General features: G+C 47.0%; 1 protein-coding gene and 1 pseudogene across 2 annotated transcripts in view; one reads left to right on the forward strand and one right to left on the reverse strand.

Moving 5' to 3' along the window:
• Positions 1-1,424: 1,424 nt before the first annotated feature.
• LOC105494528 (large ribosomal subunit protein eL20 pseudogene) lies at positions 1,425-1,949 on the reverse strand (annotated as a pseudogene).
• A 9,685-nt stretch (positions 1,950-11,634) lies between these two features.
• LOC105494527 (solute carrier family 9 member A1) overlaps positions 11,635-17,920 on the forward strand; it is a 76,015-nt gene continuing 69,729 nt past the window's right edge. For both annotated transcript variants that reach the window (XM_071097882.1, XM_071097883.1), the window contains exon 1: positions 11,635-11,800. Coding sequence is in view for 1 of the 2 variants with exons in the window: in XM_071097883.1 (XP_070953984.1) it covers positions 11,779-11,800 (22 nt within the window). In the remaining variant the exon portion in view is untranslated. The remainder of the gene's footprint in view (positions 11,801-17,920) is intronic.

Here is a 17,920-nt window from a genome sequence, read left to right on the forward strand (position 1 = left end):
AGGAAAGAATAAAGCAACAAAAGAAGAGATTTATTGAAAATGAAAGCACACTCCACATGGTGGGAACGGGGCCGGATTTAGGGGCTCAAGAGCCCCGTTACATAATCTTCAGGGTTTTAAATACCCTCTAGAGGTTTCCATTGGTTACTTGGTGTAGTCCTTATGTAAATGAAGAGGATGAAGTAAAGTTACACAGTTATTTACTTGATGTACACCCTATGTAAATGAGGAGGATATTTCCTCTCATAGCTGAAGTGTCTCCATTTGATTTAGTTCTAGGAAGTCCTTAGGTTCCCTGCCCCCAGGCCCTATTCTTCTGCCTCACTCATAGCTTAGCTTCAGGATTAGGTGATCTTTATAATAAATTTTTTTTTTTTTTTTTTTTTGAGATGGAGTTTTGCTGTCGTTGCCCAGGCTGGAATGCAATGGCATGATCTCAGCTCATCGCAACCTACGCCTCCCAGGTTCAAGTGATGCTCCTGCCTCAGCCTCCTGAGTAGCTGGGATTATAGGCATGTGCCACCATGCCCACCTAATTTTGTATTTTTAGTAGAGAAGGGTTTCTCCATGTTGGTCAGGCTGGTCTTGAACTCTCGACCTCAGGTGATTCGCCTGCCTCGGCCTCCCAAAGTGCTGGGATAACAGGCATGAGCCACTGTGCCCGGCATTCATTTCTTAATTTTAAATTATATTTTTAATTTTCTCAGGAATACTCATTCTCCTGTTTCCTATAGTCAAGTGCTACCTGTCCTTCAAATGTCATTCATTCATTCATTCATTCATTCATTCATTCATTCATTCATGCAGCCAGTGAATCAACCATTTCCTGAGCAGGTCTCATGCCCTGGCACTGGGAATTCTCTGGAAAACAAGAATTCCTAGCCCAGAGTGAGAAACAGAAGTGCCCAGCCAGAGGAGCCCTAAGCCAGCATGGGAGGGGATGATGTACCTTCTGTAATGCACCCTTTTCCCCCATCCCTATTCTAATTTTCCTTCTACAATGAACTCCCAGGGCCTCTCTCTCTCTCTCTTTTTTTTTTTTTTTTTTTTTTTTGGAGACAAAGTCTCACTCTGTTGCCCAATTTGGAGTGCAGTGGCGTGATCTCGGCTCACTGCAACCTCTGCATCCTGGGTTTAAGCGATTCTCATGCCTCAGCCTCCGGAGTAGCTGGGATTACACACAGGGATGCACCACCACGCCCAGCTAATTTTTGTATTTTTGGTAGAGATGGGGTTTCACCATGTTGGCAAGGCTGGTCTCGAACTCCTGACCTCGGGTAATCTGCCCGCCTCAGCCTCCCAAAGTGCTGGGATTACAGATGTGAGCCACCGCGACCGGAATCTTTCTTTTCTTTTTTTTTTTTTTTAAATACCGGGGCGTTCATGACTTTATTTGGGGCACATACCAGGCCAGGGCCCTGTACCTAGAAGAAGGTGTTGGGTCTCCTGGTGGTGAAGTGTGGCTTGTGCTGACAGCACAGGACCCCATGGGGCAGCAGGAACTTGATCTTGGAGTCGTGGAATTTCTTGTCGGCGGCCGAGGGCATTTGCTGGCTGCGATCTCCTCCACCTTCATGATCTGGATGGAATGGGTCCAGGCGGGGTGCCGGGCGCCCATATCTCTGTAGCACTGGGTGACAGTGCCCGCAGTGTTCAGGTCCCGGTATTCTCAGTACATGCTGTGGGTGCCGCGCGGGAGTCATAGCACAGCCAGATGCCGAAGTTCTTCAGCCGTAGGGGGGACTTCTCAGACACCAGCCCACAGTAGACAATCTCCCCTGAAGACTCCTTCATCTTCTTTGAGATACGAAGTACCAGAAGTGGGACCTGGCGACGACATGATTAGGCGCAAAGATTCCCATGCGGTAGAGGGGCGGTGTGTGGCACTTGGGGGTGGGCAGGGAGCGACCCACCACCTTGTACTCTCATAGTGTGCCCAAGGCCTTCATGGCATCCTCTAAGAGCTGGTTGACACCCGCAAAAGGACTCTTTCTCCTTTTTTTTAAGTCAGGGTCACACTTTATTGCCCAGGCTGGAGTGCAGTGGTGTAATCCTAGCTCACTGCAGCCTCAACCTCCCAGGTGCAAGTGATCTTCAGCTCCCCTACTCCCAGGGGTCTCACTATGTTGCCCAGGCTGATCTCCAACTCCTGGGCTCAAGGGATCCTCCTACCTCAGCCTCCCAAATTCCTGGGTTTACAGGCCTGAGTCACCCTGCCTGGCCAGGTCTCACTTTTGCATTAGTTTCCTGTATTTCTAGGAAATTGACGTCCAGGTCCCCAACCTCCATTGGTTTTCTTTCCTATGATCCATCTTCAGGAGAACTGGCACTGACATCCAGGTGCTGCTTCTTTCCCACCTCCCTCCTCACACTTTGCAAAGGAATTTTACCCTACAGCATTGGGGGTTGGGGACTGGAGAGGGAATGAAAACCTCCAGGGGCACCAATCAAAGGTGAAGGGCTCTATTGACCAAATAACAAGGAGCTTTGCATACCTGGCAGTTGCCAGATCTTTGCTTTCAACAAAGGCAAAGGAGGTTCTAATTCTGTTGTCATTAAAAATAAGTTTCAGTGATAGGTCACTATGTGATTTTTGGCTTGTAACCCAGAAGGAATTCAACTAATTAAGTGACATTACTGTGGCCAGGTGTGGTGGCTCACGCTTATAATCCCAGTACTTTGGGAGGCTGAGCAGGTGGATTACTTGAGGTCAGGAGTTCGAGACCAGCCTGGCCAACATGACGAAAACTAGTCTGTACTAAAAATACGAAAAACATAGCCAGACATGGTGCCACACAACTGTAATCCTAGCTACTCAGGAGGCTGAGGTGGGAGGATTGCTTGAACCCAGGAGGCAGAGGTTGCAGTGAGCTGAGATCATGACACTACACTCCAGCCTGGGTGACAGAGGAAGACTCCATCTCAAAAAAGGAAAAAAAAAAAAAAAAAAAAAAAAAGGCCAGGCATGGTGGCTCCTACCTGTAATCCCAGCACTTTGGGAGGCTGAGGTGAACAAATCACTTGAGGTCAGGAGTTCGAGACCAGCCTGGTCAACATGGTGTAACCGTCTCTACTAAAATACAAAATTAGCTGGGCACGGTGGCGCATACCTGTAGTCCCAGCTACTCGGGAGGTTGAGGAATGAGAATCGCTTGAACCTGGGAGGTAGAGTTTGCAGTGAGCCAAGATTGTGTCACCACACTCCAACCTGGGTGACAGACATTATTGTAACACAATTCCCTCCATTCTTTTTTCTTTTTTCTTTTTAAAGACAGGGTCTTGGCCAGGCTTGGTGGCTCACACTTGTAATCCCAGCACTTTGGGAGGCTGAGGCGGGTGGATCACAAGGTCAGGAGTTCAAGATCAGCCTGGCCAACATGGTGAAACCCCGTCTCTACTAAAAATACAAAAATTAGCTGGGTGTGGTGGCAGGTGCCTGTAATCCCAGCTACTCAGGAGGCTGAGGCAGAGAACTCCTTGAACACAGGAAGCAGAGGTTGCAGTGAGCCGACAGCGCACCACTGCCCTCCAGCATGGGTGACAGAGCGAGACTTTTTTTTCTCTCAAAAAACAACAACAACAACAAAAAAAACAGGTCTTGCTGTGTCACCCAGGCTGGTTTTACCCAGGCTGGAGTGCAGTGGTGTGATCATAGCTGATTGCAACTTCAAAATTCTGGGCTCAAGTGATCCTCCTGCTTTGGCCTCCCCAAAGTGTTGGGATTATAGGCATGAGTCTCTGTGTTTGGCCTCCAGTAATTTTTTTTTGAGACAGAGTTTTGATCTTGTCGCCTAGGCTGGAGTACAGTGGCGCAATCTTGGCTCATTGCAACCTCCACCTCCCGGATTCAAGCAATTCTCCTGCCTCAGCCTTCCAAGTAGCTGGGATTACAGGCATGTGCCACCTCGCCCGGCTAATTTTTGTATTTTTAGTAGAGACGGGGTTTCTCCATGTTGGTCAGGCTAGTCTAGAACTCCTGACCTCAGATGATCCACCCACCTCAGCCTCCCAAAGTGCTGGGATTACAGGCATGAGCCACTGCATCTGGCCATAATTTTACTTTTTTTTTTTTTTTTTTTTTTTTGAGACGGAGTCTCGCTCTGTCACCCAGGCTGGTGTGCGGTGGCCGGATCTCTGCTCACTGCAAGCTCCGCCTCCCGGGTTTACGCCATTCTCCTGGCTCAGCCTCCCGAGTAGCTGGGACTACAGGCGCTCGCCACCTCGCCCGGCTAGTTTTTTGTACTTTTTAGTAGAGACGGGGTTTCACCGTGTTAGCCAGGATGGTCTCGATCTCCTGACCTCGTGATCCGCCCGTCTCGGCCTCCCAAAGTGCTGGGATTACAGGCTTGAGCCACCACGCCCGGCCCATAATTTTACTTTTTAAAGATAGCATCTGGCTCTGTCACCCAGGCTAGAGTGCAGTAGTATGACCTCAGCTCACTGCAACTTCTGCCTCCCAGGCTCAAGCAATCCTCCCACCTCAGCCTACCAAGTAGCTGGGACTACAGGCATGCACCATCATGCCCGGCTAACTTCTGTATTTTTTTGTAGAGACAGGGTCTCACTATGTTGCCCAGGCTGGTCTCGAACTCCTGAGCTCAAGCGATCCTCCTCGGCCTCCCAAAGTCCTGGGATTATAGGCATGAGCCACTGCACCTGGCCTATTATTTTTATTTTATTTTATTTATTTATTTTTTTTTTGAGACGGAGTCTCGCTCTGTCGCCCGGGCTGGAGTGCAGTGGCCGGATCTCAGCTCACTGCAAGCTCCGCCTCCCAGGTTTACGCCATTCTCCTGCCTCAGCCTCCCGAGTAGCTGGGACTACAGGCGCCCGCCACCGCGCCCGGCTAGTTTTTTGTATTTTTTATTAGAGACGGGGTTTCACGGTGTTCGCCAGGATGGTCTCGATCTCCTGACCTCGTGATCCGCCCGTCTCGGCCTCCCAAAGTGCTGGGATTACAGGCTTAAGCCACCGCGCCCGGCCTATTTTTATTTTTTAGAGACGGGGTCTCGCTGTCACCCAGGCTGGAGTGCAATGATACAGTCACAGCTCGCTATAGTCTCAAACTCCTGGCCTCAAGCTCAAGCAATCCTCCCACTTTGGCCTCCCAAAGTGAGCCAGCACCTCCTGACCCCCAAATTTGTAAACTGTAATTTAACACTATATAAATTTCTGTGAAAATATAAGTTAGGTGATCAATAACAAGCTTTCTTTTTTTCTCGCTCTGTTGCCCAGGCTAGAACACAGTGGCACACAATCTCGACTCACTGCAACCTCCGCCTCCCAGGTTAAACGTTCTCCTGCCTCAGCCTCCCAAGTGCCTGGGATTACAAGAGCACACCACGGTGCCTGGCTAGTTTTTGTATTTTTAGTAGAGACAGGATTTTACCATATTGACCAGGCTGGTCTTGAACTCCTGACCTCAGGGAATCCACTCACTTTGGCTTCCCAAAGTGCTGGAATTACAGGTGTGAGCCACTGCACCCAACCAAATAACAAGCTTTCAAGCATAAAATATATTACACTAGAATACCATTCTGTAAGAGGAAGCAAAATATAACCATACATTCAAGAAGAAAAGTAATGATGTAGCATTTCTGTTTGTTAACGTAGAGTTTGTTCAGTATTTTCTTTTCTTTGTTTTCCCCCCAGATAGAGTCTTGCTCTGTCACCAAGACAGGAGTTCAGTGGCACAATCTCAGCTCACTGCAACCTCCGCCTCCCGGGTTCAAGCGATTCTCCTCCCTCAGCCTCCCAAGTAGCTGGGATTACAGGCGCCCGCCACCATGCTGGCTAATTTTTGTATTTTTAGAAGAGACAGGGTTTTGCCATATTGGCCAGGCTAGTCTCGAACTCCTGTCCTCAGGTGATCCGCCTGCCTCAGCCTCCCAAAGTGCTGGGATTAGAGGCATGAGCCACTGCACCTGGCCAAGTACTTTCTTTTTTTTTTTTTTTTTTTTTTTTTTTTTTTTTTGAGATGGAGTCTCGCTCTGTCGCCCAAGCTGGAGTGCAGTGGCGCGATCCTGGCTCACTGCAAGCTCCGCCTCCTGGGTTCACGCCATTCTCCTGCCCCAGCCTCCCCAGTAGCTGGGACTACAGGCGCCCGCCACTGCGCCCGGCTCATTTTTTGTATTTTTAGTAGAGATGGGGTTTCACCGTGGTCTCGATCTCCTGACCTTGTGATCCGCCCGCCTCGGCCTCCCAAAGTGCTGGGATTACAGGCGTGAGCCACCGCGCCCGGCAGTACTTTCTTTAAATGGATAATAGTGGATATCAAATCACCATGGTACTTACATTCAGTCAAGTGATAGAACTGTTTTATTTAAAATATTAGTATTGGCTGGGCACGGCGGCTCACGCCTGTAATCCCAACAATTTGGGAGGCTGAGGCAGGTGGATCACCTGAGGTCAGGAATCTGAGATCAGCCTGGCCAACATCGTGAAACCCTGTCTCTACCAAAAATACAAAAATTAGGCAGGCATGGTGGCAGGCGCCTGTAATCCCAGCTACTTGGGAGGCTGAGGGAGGAGAATCGCTTGAATCCAGGAGGCATTGGTTGCAGTGAACCGAGCTCATGCCACTTCACTCCAGCCTGGGCAACAGAGTGAGACTCCATCTCAAATAAATAAATAAATAAATAAATAAAATATTAATTAATTTTTATTAATTAATAATTAACAAATGTTAATTAATAAGTACTTAAATAAAAATAATTAATTTCCAACATGCTAGGAGGTATAGCCTTGGCAATGATTTGTGTTTAAGGTGAACAGTTTAGTGGTATCCCTGCAGATCCAGGCTCTGTCCTCCACCCTGCCTCTCCCCTGGTTGACTTATTTGGACGGAAGGTATCAGTGGCTCCTGTGCCCTCTGGTCTTGGGTTCTGCTTTGGTTTGGCCACTAAGGAGTCCTGGAAGGAAATCCGAGAGAGGCAAAGGAGTGAGGCCAGGATGTATCCCTCTGGTTCCTGCCCTGTGAGGCCCAGTGAAGTTGGTCCTGTCCCTGGACAGAAAGTTAGTAGTGCTCCTTTTAAGACAGAGGATTTGCCCCTTCAGGCCTAGGGTGGTAACAGCCTGGCTGCTACCAGTCCCAGCTTCCTGCCCTATCTCCTGTGATTTTCCTACACCCTGACCACACATCCAAATTAGTCGTTTTGTGTATATAACCTCCTTGAATTGTGTTGATTGTGCCATTTGTTTCCTGTTAGAATCCTCACAAAGAGGGGGTGCAAAGTTTTAAAAAATTATTTTAAGCCAGGTGTAGTGGTTCATGCCTATAATCCCAGCACTTGGGAGGCCGAGGCGGGTGGATCACTTGAGCTCGGGAGTTTGAGACCAACCTGGGCAACATGGTGAAACCTTGTCTCTGCCAAAAATGCAAAAATTAGGCAGGCGTGGTAGCATGCACCTATAGTCTCAGCTGCTTAGGAGATTGAGGTGGAAGGATCACTTGAGCCTGGGAAGTCGAGACTATAGGGAACTGAGATCGCACCACTGCACTTCAGTCTGGGTGATAGAGCAAGACCCTGTCTCAAAAAATAAACAAAATAATAAAATAAAATAAATATAAAACATTATTTTAGGGGGCACAAGAGAAAAACGTCCAAGGACCACTGATCCAGACAGTAGGCTCATTCATTCATTTCCTCATTCATTCGTTCAGTAAACACTGACTGCATCAAGCTCAGTGCTTGGTTAAAGACAAACCGAATAGGGCCCCTCTTCTCAAGTAATAACAAAGTAGTGGGAGCAACAGGCACGCGATTAAACAAACGACAATTAATAGAGTGCAACATGAGCTTTAATAAAGATTTGGGGCAGGGGTGTGGTGGCTCATGCCTGTAATCCCAGCACTTTGGGAGGCTGAGATGGGTGAATCACCTGAGGTCAGGAGTTCAAGGCCAGCCTGGCCAACATGGTGAAACCCCATCTCTACTAAAAATACAAAAATTAGCCGGGCTTGGTGGTGAGCGCCTGTAATCTCAGCTACTCGGAAGGCTGAGGCAGGAGAATCTCTTGAACCCAAGAGGCGAAGATTGCAGTGAGCCAAGATCACACTATTGCACTCCAGTATGAGCAACAGAGCGAGACTCCATCTCAAAAAAAAAAAAAAAAAAAAGAGAGAGAGAGATGTACAAGGATGTTTGATACAACATTGTTCATAATAACATAAAATTGGAACAACCTGAACAGCTATTAACAGGAGAACAGAGGCCGGCCTTGGTGGCTCACATCTGTAATCCCAGCACTTTGAGAGGCCGAGGTGGGTGGATCACCTGAGGTCAGGAGTTTGAGATTAGCCTGGTCAACATGGCAAAACCTCATCTCTACTAAAAATGCAAAAATTAGCCTGGTGTGGTGGCACACTGCTGCAATCCCAGCTGCTCAGGAGGCTGAGACACGAGAATTGCTTGAACCTGGGAGAGAGAGGTTGCAGTGAGCCAAGATTGTGCCACTGCATTCCAGTCTGGGTGCCAGAGAGAGACCCTCTCTCAAAAAAAAAAAAAAAGATATAAAAATTGACATATATTAATATATGGAATATTTAAAACAGTTAAAAGGACACGATGAGATTTATATGTATCAGCATGGCTTGATGTTATAAATATAATGTGTTAAAAAGTAAAGATGAAGAAGAATGTATATGATATAATGCTATTAATACAAATTTTAAGGGCACACAAAAATGCCATTGTTTATGTATGCACATGTCTTAATTAATTCATCTCACAAATTTTTTTTTTTTTTTTTTTTTTTTTTTTTTTTTTTTTTTTTTTTTTTTTTTTTTGTTGAGACAGAGTCTCGCTTTGTCGCCCAGACTGGAGTGCAGTGGCCGGATCTCAGCTCACTGCAAGCTCCGCCTCCCGGGTTCACGCCATTCTCCTGCCTCAGCCTCCCGAGTAGCTGGGACTACAGACGCCCGCCACCTCGCCCGGCTAGGTTTTTGTATTTTTTAGTAGAGACGGGGTTTCACCGTGTTGGCCAGGATGGTCTCGATCTCCTGACCTTGTGATCCACCCGTCTCGGCCTCCCAAAGTGCTGGGATTACAGGCTTGAGCCACCGCGCCCGGCCCATCTCACAAATTTTTTACTGAATGTCTTATTATGTTCTAAGTGCTATTGTCAGGTCTGGGGATACAGCAGTGAACACTTATACAGGAGTTACCAGGAGCCGTTTTTTTTTTTTTTTTTTTTTTTAGACAGAGTCTCATTCTGTTGCCTAGGCTGGAGTGCAGTGGCACGATCTTGACTCACTGAAAACTCTACCTCCCAGGCTCAAGCAATCCTTCCACCCCAGCCTCCCGAGTAGCTGGGATCACAGCTGTGTGCCACCACACTTGGCTAATTTTTTCTATTTTTAGTAGAGATAGGGTTTCACCATGTTGCCCAGGCTGGTCTTGAACTCTTGAGTCCAAGCAATCTTCCTGCTTTGGCCTCCCAAAATGCTGGGATTACAGACATGAACCACTGCGCCCAGCCATTCATAAATAATAATAATTGCAGCAAACACTTACGTAGATACAATTCCAAACAGTTTACATGCATTAACTCATTTAATCCTTACAATATCCTTACCACATAGGTTCTACTATTATCCACCCCCCTTTTTTTAGAAACAGAGTCTTGCTCTGTCACCCAGGCTGGAGTGCAGTGGCACGATCTTGGCTCACTGCAACCTCTGCCTCCCAGGTTCAAGCAATTCTCCTGCCTCAGCCTCCCGAATAGCTGGGACTACAGGCGCCCACCACCACACCCAGCTAATTTTTTTTTTTTTTTTTTTTTTTTTTTGGTATTTTAGTAGAGATGGGGTTTCACCATGTTGCCCAGGCTGGTCTCGAACTTCTGAGCTCAAGCATTCCTCCTGCCTCAGCCTCCCAAAGTGCTAGGATTACAGACGTGAGCCACTGCGCCCAATCCCCCTCCCTCATCTTTTAGATGAAGACACTGGGGTGCAGTGAAGTTAAATAACTTGCCAAAGGTCACATGACTAGACAGTGGTAGAGGCTGGGGACAGTGGCTCACGCCTGTAATCTCAGCACTTTGGGAGGTCGAGGAAGGAGGATTTCTTGAGCTCAGGAGTTTTATGCCAGCCTGGGCAACATAGCAAGGTCTCACCTCTACAAAAAATAAAACATTAAGGCTGGGTGCAGTGGCTCACGCCTGTAATCCCAACACTTTGGGAGGCCGAGGCAGGTGGATCACCTGAGGTCAGGAGTTCGAGACCAGCCTGGCCAACATGGTGAAATCCTGTTTCCACTAAAACTACAAAATTATCCAGGCCTGCTACTCGGGTGGCTGAGGCAGGAGGATTGCTTGAGCCCAGGAGGTCAAGGCTGCACTGAGCCATGATTGTGCCACTGCCCAGCCTGGGCAAGAGGGTAAGACCCTGTCTCAAAAAAAAAAAAAAAGAAAGGAAAAGAAAAGAAATGATAGTGGTAGAGACAGCAATCGAATCCAGACAGTTTGGATCCAAGTCAGCCCTATTAATCATTATGCTCTACTGCCTCAAATTTCTGCCGTTGAGGAGCTTACAGTCTAGTGGGTCAACACAGGCAATAGAAAAATATGGTACAGCTGGGCACAGTGGCTCACGCCTGTAATCCCACCACTTTGGGAGGCCGAGGCAGGTGGATCACCTGACGTCAGGAGTTCGAGACCAGCCTGGCCAACATGGTGAAACCCCCGTCTCTACTGAAAATACAAAAATTAGCCGGGCATGGTGGCACGTACCTATAATCCTGGCTACTCGGGAGGCTGAGGCAGGAGAATTGCTTGAACCCAGGAGGTGGAGGTTGCAGTGAGCCAAGATCATGCCACTGCACTCCAACCTAGGCGACAGAACGAGATTCCCTCTAAAAAATATATATCTATGGCCGGGCGCGGTGGCTCAAGCCTGTAATCCCAGCACTTTGGGAGGCCGAGACGGGCGGATCACGAGGTCAGGAGTTCGAGACCATCCTGGCTAACACGGTGAAACCCCGTCTCTACTAAAAATACAAAAAATTAGCCTGGCGAGGTGGCGGGCGCCTGTAGTCCCAACTACTCGGGAGGCTGAGGCAGGAGAATGGCGTGAACCCGGGAGGCGGAGCTTGCAGTGAGCTGAGATCCGGCCATTGCACTCCAGCCTGGGCGGCAGAGCGAGACTCCGTCTCAAAAAAAAAAAAAAAAAAATATATATATATATATATATGTATGTATGTATATGGACTTATATGTATATATAGACTTTATATATATATATATATATATAGAGAGAGAGAGAGAGAGAGAGAGAGAGAGAGAGAGAGAGAGAGGGACTGGTCAGGGAATGCTTTACTGAGAGACATTTGTGCAAAGATCGCAAGGAAGTGAAGGAGGAAACCATGTAGCTATCCGGGGTTAGCCGTAAGCTCAAAGGCTCTGATAGGGATAAACCTGGAGTATTTAAGGAATAAATAGCAAGGAAGCCAGGGTGGCTAATGCAGAGAGAAAAGGGAAGAGGAAGGAATAAAGGAGAGGAGGCTAGAGGCAGAGGTGGGAGTAGACTGGGTGGGGCTTTGTAGGTCATAATAAGGACCCCGAGGCGGGGTTCTGGCAGGAGATGACACCATCTGACTTAGGCTTTTAAAGGGATCCTTCTGGCTGCTTTGTTGAAACAATAATCTGGGCGGGGGAAATGGCACTGCTACGACCAGAGTGGGTAATGGAGGTGGTAAGAAATGGATGGATTCTGGATATATGTTGAAGATTGAATTGACACTATTTGTGGAGGATTGATATGACAGAAAGGAGCCAAGGATGACTCAAGTTTTTGGCCAGAGTAAGTGGGAAGATGGAGAGGCTGTCTCTTGGATGGGGAAGACAGTGGGAGAAGCAGGTTTGGGGAGAGGGTGGAAAGGTCTGGAGTTCAGTTTTGGACATGCTGAGTTTGAGATGCCTGTTGCACAACCATGTAAAAATGTTGAATGCTCAGTTGGATGCAGGAGTCTGGAGTTTACAGTAGGGAACTGGGTTAAAGATAGAAATCTACGAGTTGTCCTCATATAGCTGGGGCTTGAAATCATGAGAAAAAATGAGGTCATCAGAGAAAAGAATGTAGATAGAGCAGTGAAAAGGCAAGAACCAAGCCCTGGGGCCCTCAGTATTTAGAAGTTGTGGCAGAGGGGGAAATAGGAGAGAAGGAGGAAGAGTCAACAAGGGGAAATTGAGAATGAACAGCCAGTGAGGTGGGAGGAAAGCCAGGAGGTTGCAGGGTCTCATAAGCTAATTGAAGAAAGTGTTTTCAGAAGGAGCAAGTGATTATATGTGTTGAAGTCTGCTGATGGGGAAAGAAAGATGAGGATCGAGAAATGACCATGTGATTGAACAACATGGAGGGTCACTGGCAACACTGAGAAGGACGGTTATTTTATTTATTTATTTATTTATTTATTTATTTATTTATTTATTGAGACAGAGTCTTGCTCTGTCACCCAGGCTGGAGTGCAGTAGCGCGATCTTGGTTCACTGCAACCTCTGCCTCCCAGGTTCAAGCGATTCTCATGCCTCAGCCTCCAGAGTAGGTGGGATTACAGGTGCATGCCACCATATCCAGCTAATTTTTGTATTTTTAGTAGAGATGGGGTTTCACCATGTTGACCAGGCTGGTCTCTAACTCCTGACTTCAGTGATCCGCCCACCTTGGCCTTGCAAAGTGCTAGGATTACAGGCATGAGCCACTGCACCTGGCCTATTTTATTTATTTTTATTTATACATATGTATACACACACACATATATACACATATATATGTATATATAATATATAATATATGTATATACACACATATATATAAGTTTATATATATATAAACTGTTTGCCTTAGCCTCCCAAAGTGCTAGGAATATATGTTATACTATGTGTGTATATATGTATATTATATATACACACATATGCATATATACCTATGTATATATACACATATACACATATATACATATATGCATATATACCTATGTATATATACACACACATATATGCATATATGCATATATACCTATGTATATATACACACATACACATATATACATATATGCATATATACCTATGTATATATACACACATACACATATATACATATATGCATATATACCTATGTATATATACACACATACACATATATACATATGTATACACATATACATATATATGTACATATATACACACACACATATATATATTTTTTTTAGAGATAGGGGTCTCCCGATTTGCCTAGGCTGGTCTCAAACTCCTGGGCTCAAGCGATCTTCCCACCTCAGTGTCCCAAAGTGCTAGAATTACCGGCATGAGCCACCGCACCTGGCCAAGAGCAGGTTAGGGACAGCATATGAGAGGGCAAGCCCACCTGGACCAGTTGGAGACAATAGGAGAGAAAAACAATACAGGCAATGTAGACAACTCTCTTAAGCATTTGGCAGTGCTGGGAGTGGGTGCGGGATGAAGAGATGAGATGTGTGTTACAGTGTTAAAATAACACATTATACTTATGTTAGACGTTGCCTGGGGCATCAGGAAGGGAGAAAAGTGTCATTGATAGTTTAAAATACTTTAAAATTTGATAAAAATTTTACAGATATCTGTAAAACACATTAAAAGCACACACACACACACACACACAGGAGTTTTTTGTTTGTTTTTCGTTTTGTTTTTTTGAGATGGAGTCTCACTCTGTCACCCAGGCTTGAGCGCAGTGGTGCGATCTCAGCTCACTGCAACCTCCACCTCCCAGGTTCAAGCAATTCTCATGTCTCAGCCTCCCGAGTAGCTGGGACTACAGGCAAGCACCACCACGCCCGGCTAATTTTTGTATTTTTAGTAGAGACAGAGTTTCAGCATGTTGGCCAGGCTGGTCTTGAACTCCTGACCTCAAGTGATCTGTTTGCCTCAGCCTCCCAAAGTGCTGGGATTACAGGTGTGAGCCACAGCATCTGGCCAGTTTTTTAAGAGACAGAGTCCTGCTATGTTGCCCAAACTGAAGTGCAGTGGCATGATCATAGCTCACTGTAACCTTGAACTTCTGGGCTCAAGTGATCCTCCCGCCTCAGTCTCCCCAGTAGTAGAGACTATAGGTACATACTGCCATGCCTGGCTAATTTTGAAATTATTTTGCCAGGCACAGTGGCTCATGCCTGTAATCTCAACACTTTGGGAGGCTGAGGCAGGAGGATTGCTTGAGTGCAGGAGCTTAAGATCAGCCTGGGCAACATAGCAAGATCTCGTCTCTACTAAAAATAAAATAAGAAAATTAGCTGGGCATGGTGGCACGCACCTGTAGTCTTAGTTACTCAGGAAGCTGAGGTGGGAGGATGGCTGGAGCCCAGGAGTTTGAGGCAACAGTGAGCTATAATTACACTACTACACTCTAGTCTGGGTGACAGAGTGAGACCTTCTCAAAACACCGCCACCACCACCACCACCACCAAATAAATACATAAATTATTTTGTAGACACAGAGTCTCCCTATGTTGCCTAGACTGGTCTTGAACTCCTGGCCTCAAGCGATCCTCCCACCTCAGCCTTCTAAGGTGCTGGGATTACTGGAGTGAACTACTGTGTCTAGCCAAAATATACATATATTATTGAAAGTAAATAAACTGTTACAGCTGATAATTCTGAATTTGGATGTTTGCTATATTACCTTTATACTTTTAAAATTTCTTATAAATAATTAGGGGAAAAAAAGGTTTGTGGGCCAAATTGTGTGCAGGATTTTGAGTGCCATGCTGGCATGGGGTGTGTGCCTGTCTAAACCGGGGATGACCATGGCTCAGACAACTCTTCCCGAAAGCTGTGTAGGCCGAGGGTGGTGGCTCATGCCTGTAATCCCAGCACTTTGGGAGGCTGAGATGGAGGGATCACCTGAGGTCAGAAGTTCAAGACCAGCCTGACCAACATGGTGAAACCCTATCTCTACTAAAAATACAAAAAAATTAGCTGGGTGTGATGGCACGTGCCTGTTGTAATCCCAGCTACGCGGGAGGCTGAGACAGAAGAATCCCTTGAACCCAAGAGGCAGAAGTTGCAGTGAGCTGAGATTGCGCCACTGCTGCTGGGAGACAAGAGCAAAACTCCCTCTCAAAAAAAAAAAAAAAGTCAATCCTGGACCCGTTCCCTCAGATCTGATAAATCCTAACTTTTCCAGCACGGTCACACACACACACACACACACACACACACACACACGATTCTGACAGTGTAGAAAGGGGGCAAGTTTAGTGGAAGATGGTGGGTGAAGTCGATGGAGGTGCCTGTGGGACATCCAGTCAGTGAACATTAGGGTGTCAAATTTGCCGATGTGTGTTTGTCAAATCCATTATTGATTTTCCTCCAGCAGAAAGCACAGGGAGTTGCACATAGTAGGAACTCACTAAATGTGTATTGCAAAATTATGAACTTAGCTTAAAGGCAATTTGCTGGATCCTAAGTTCCAACTTCTTACCAACCTCCGAACTCTCTTCTAGTTACCCAGGGTGTACATGCTTTTTTTTTTTTTTTTTTTGAGACGGAGTCTCGCTGTGTCGCCCAGGCTGGAGTGCAGTGGCCGGATCTCAGCTCACTGCAAGCTCTGCCTCCCGGGTTTTTACGCCATTCTCCTGCCTCAGCCTCCCGAGTAGCCGGGACTACAGGCGCCCGCCACCTCGCCCGGCTAGTTTTTTGTATTTTTTAGTAGAGATGGGGTTTCACCGTGTTAGCCACGATGGTCTCGAACTCCTGACCTCGTGATCCGCCCGTCTCGGCCTCCCAAAGTGCTGGGATTACAGGCTTGAGCCACCACGCCCGGCCAGTGTACATGCTTTTTCATGGTAGCTATTGGCCTGGAGAACCGGGAAAAGCCTGGACAGTTAGGCCGACCTGCATCCAAACCTGTCTCCTCTTCTTCCCAGCTCTATGGCCTCAGACAAGCAATTCTCCTCTGGGAGTCTTGGTTTTCTCATGGATAACGCATCCTGTGATTCATTCACTCAGCAAATATTTATTGAGTACCAATATGCACTGGGCATTGTTCTACATGGTGGAGAAACAGTGATGGATGAGATAGACGTGGTCCCTGCCCTAGCTGAGCTCACATCCTGAAGGGAGAAAAATGCAGTAAAAAATAAAGGTAATAGGCTGGGCGCAGTGGCTCACACCTGTAATTCCGGCACTTTGAGAGGCAGAAGCAGGCGGATCACAAGGTCAGGAGTTCGAGACCAGCCTGACCAACATGGTGAAACCCTGTCTCTACTAAAAATACAAATATTAGGCAGGGTGCAGTGGCTCATGCCTGTAATCCCAGCCTTTGGGAGGCTGAGGCGGGTAGATTGCCTGAGGTCAGGAGTTTGAGACCAGCCTGGCCAACATGGTGAAACCCTATCTCTACTAAAAATAAATTTAAAAAAAAAATTAGCTGAGTGTGGTGGCAGGTGCCTATAATCCCAGCTACTAGGGAGACTGAGGTGGGAGAATTGCTTGAACCCAGGAGGCGGAGGTTGCAGTGAGCCAAGATCGCGTCATTGCACTCTAGCCTGGGCAACAAGAGCAAAACTGTCTCAAAAAAAAAAAAAAAAAATCAATGCCGGGCGCGGTGGCTCACGCCTGTAATCCCAGCACTTTGGGAGGCCGAGGCGGGCGGATCACAAGGTCAGGAGATCGAGACCACGGTGAAACCCCGTTTCTACTAAAAATACAAAAAATTAGCCGGGCGCGGTGGCGGGCGCCTGTAGTCCCAGCTACTCAGGAGGCTGAGGCAGGAGAATGGCGTGAACCCGGGAGGCGGAGCTTGCAGTGAGCCGAGATTGCGCCACTGCACTCCAGCCTGGGCGACAGAGCGAGACTCTGTCTCAACAAAAAAAAAAAAAAAAAAAAAAATCAGCTGGGCATGGTTGCACACGCCTGTAACCCCAGCTACTCAGGAGGCTGAAGCAGGAGAATAGCTTGAACCCAACAGGCAAAAAAGAATAAAAGTAATAAATAGGAGAATTATACCATATGTGAGAAGGTGAAAAGTGCTACATAAGAAAAAAAAAAAAAAAGAAGCAGGGGAAGGGGCTGGGTGGTAGTGGTGGTGGCCAGGGGCAGGGGAAGCATCACTATTATATAGGATTATAATGTAGTAGGCCACGTCAGGAAGTGAGATTCGCAGAAAGGCTTGAAGGAGGTCAGGTAACCAGCCATGTGGATATCTGGGGAAGAGTGTTCCGGGCAGAAGGAATAGTGAGTGCAAAGGCCCTAAGGCAGAAGTGTGTCTGCCAGCGTATGAGTGCCAGGGAGATTGGAAGAAGGCTTTGCTGGGCTGTGACGTTATGACGAAAGAAGGAGTGGCTGCGAACAATGACTTACCCTTGTAATCCCAACACTTTGGGAGGTCGAGGCAAGAAAATCAATCAAGGCCAGGGGTTTGAGACCAGCCTGGGCAACATAGTAAGACCCTATTCCTACAAAAAATATTTTTAAAAATTAGCCAGGTGTGGCGGCATGTGCCTGTAGTCCAAGCTGCTCGGGAGGGTGAGTCTGGAGGATCAATTGAACCCAGGAGTTTGAGGTGGCAGTGAGCTATGATTGCAGCATTGCACTTTAGCCTGCAAAAAAAAAAAAAAGAAAAAGAAAGGAAATGAACCCAGTCACTGAGCACTGACTGTGTACCAGAAACTATGTTTGACATACATTGGCCTTTTCATTCTTACAATAAAACTCACAAAGCAAGTAATGTGACTTCACCCACCTTTCATATACATGAACACCCCGAGAGACAGAAACAAGGTGTGACTTGCTCATAATGCGCAGCTAATAGGGGCTGAGCAGATTCTTTCCTAGGGCCGTGCATTATGTGTCATAAAACTCCAAGCACTTTTAGTGAAAGGATTCAAGGAGGGGATTGGGGAGCAGACATGGCTTAAGCAGTGGGAGATGCCACCCAGGGCCC

Source organism: Macaca nemestrina, chromosome 1 (assembly GCF_043159975.1).
Source record: "Macaca nemestrina isolate mMacNem1 chromosome 1, mMacNem.hap1, whole genome shotgun sequence".
Lineage (NCBI taxonomy): Eukaryota > Metazoa > Chordata > Mammalia > Primates > Cercopithecidae > Macaca > Macaca nemestrina.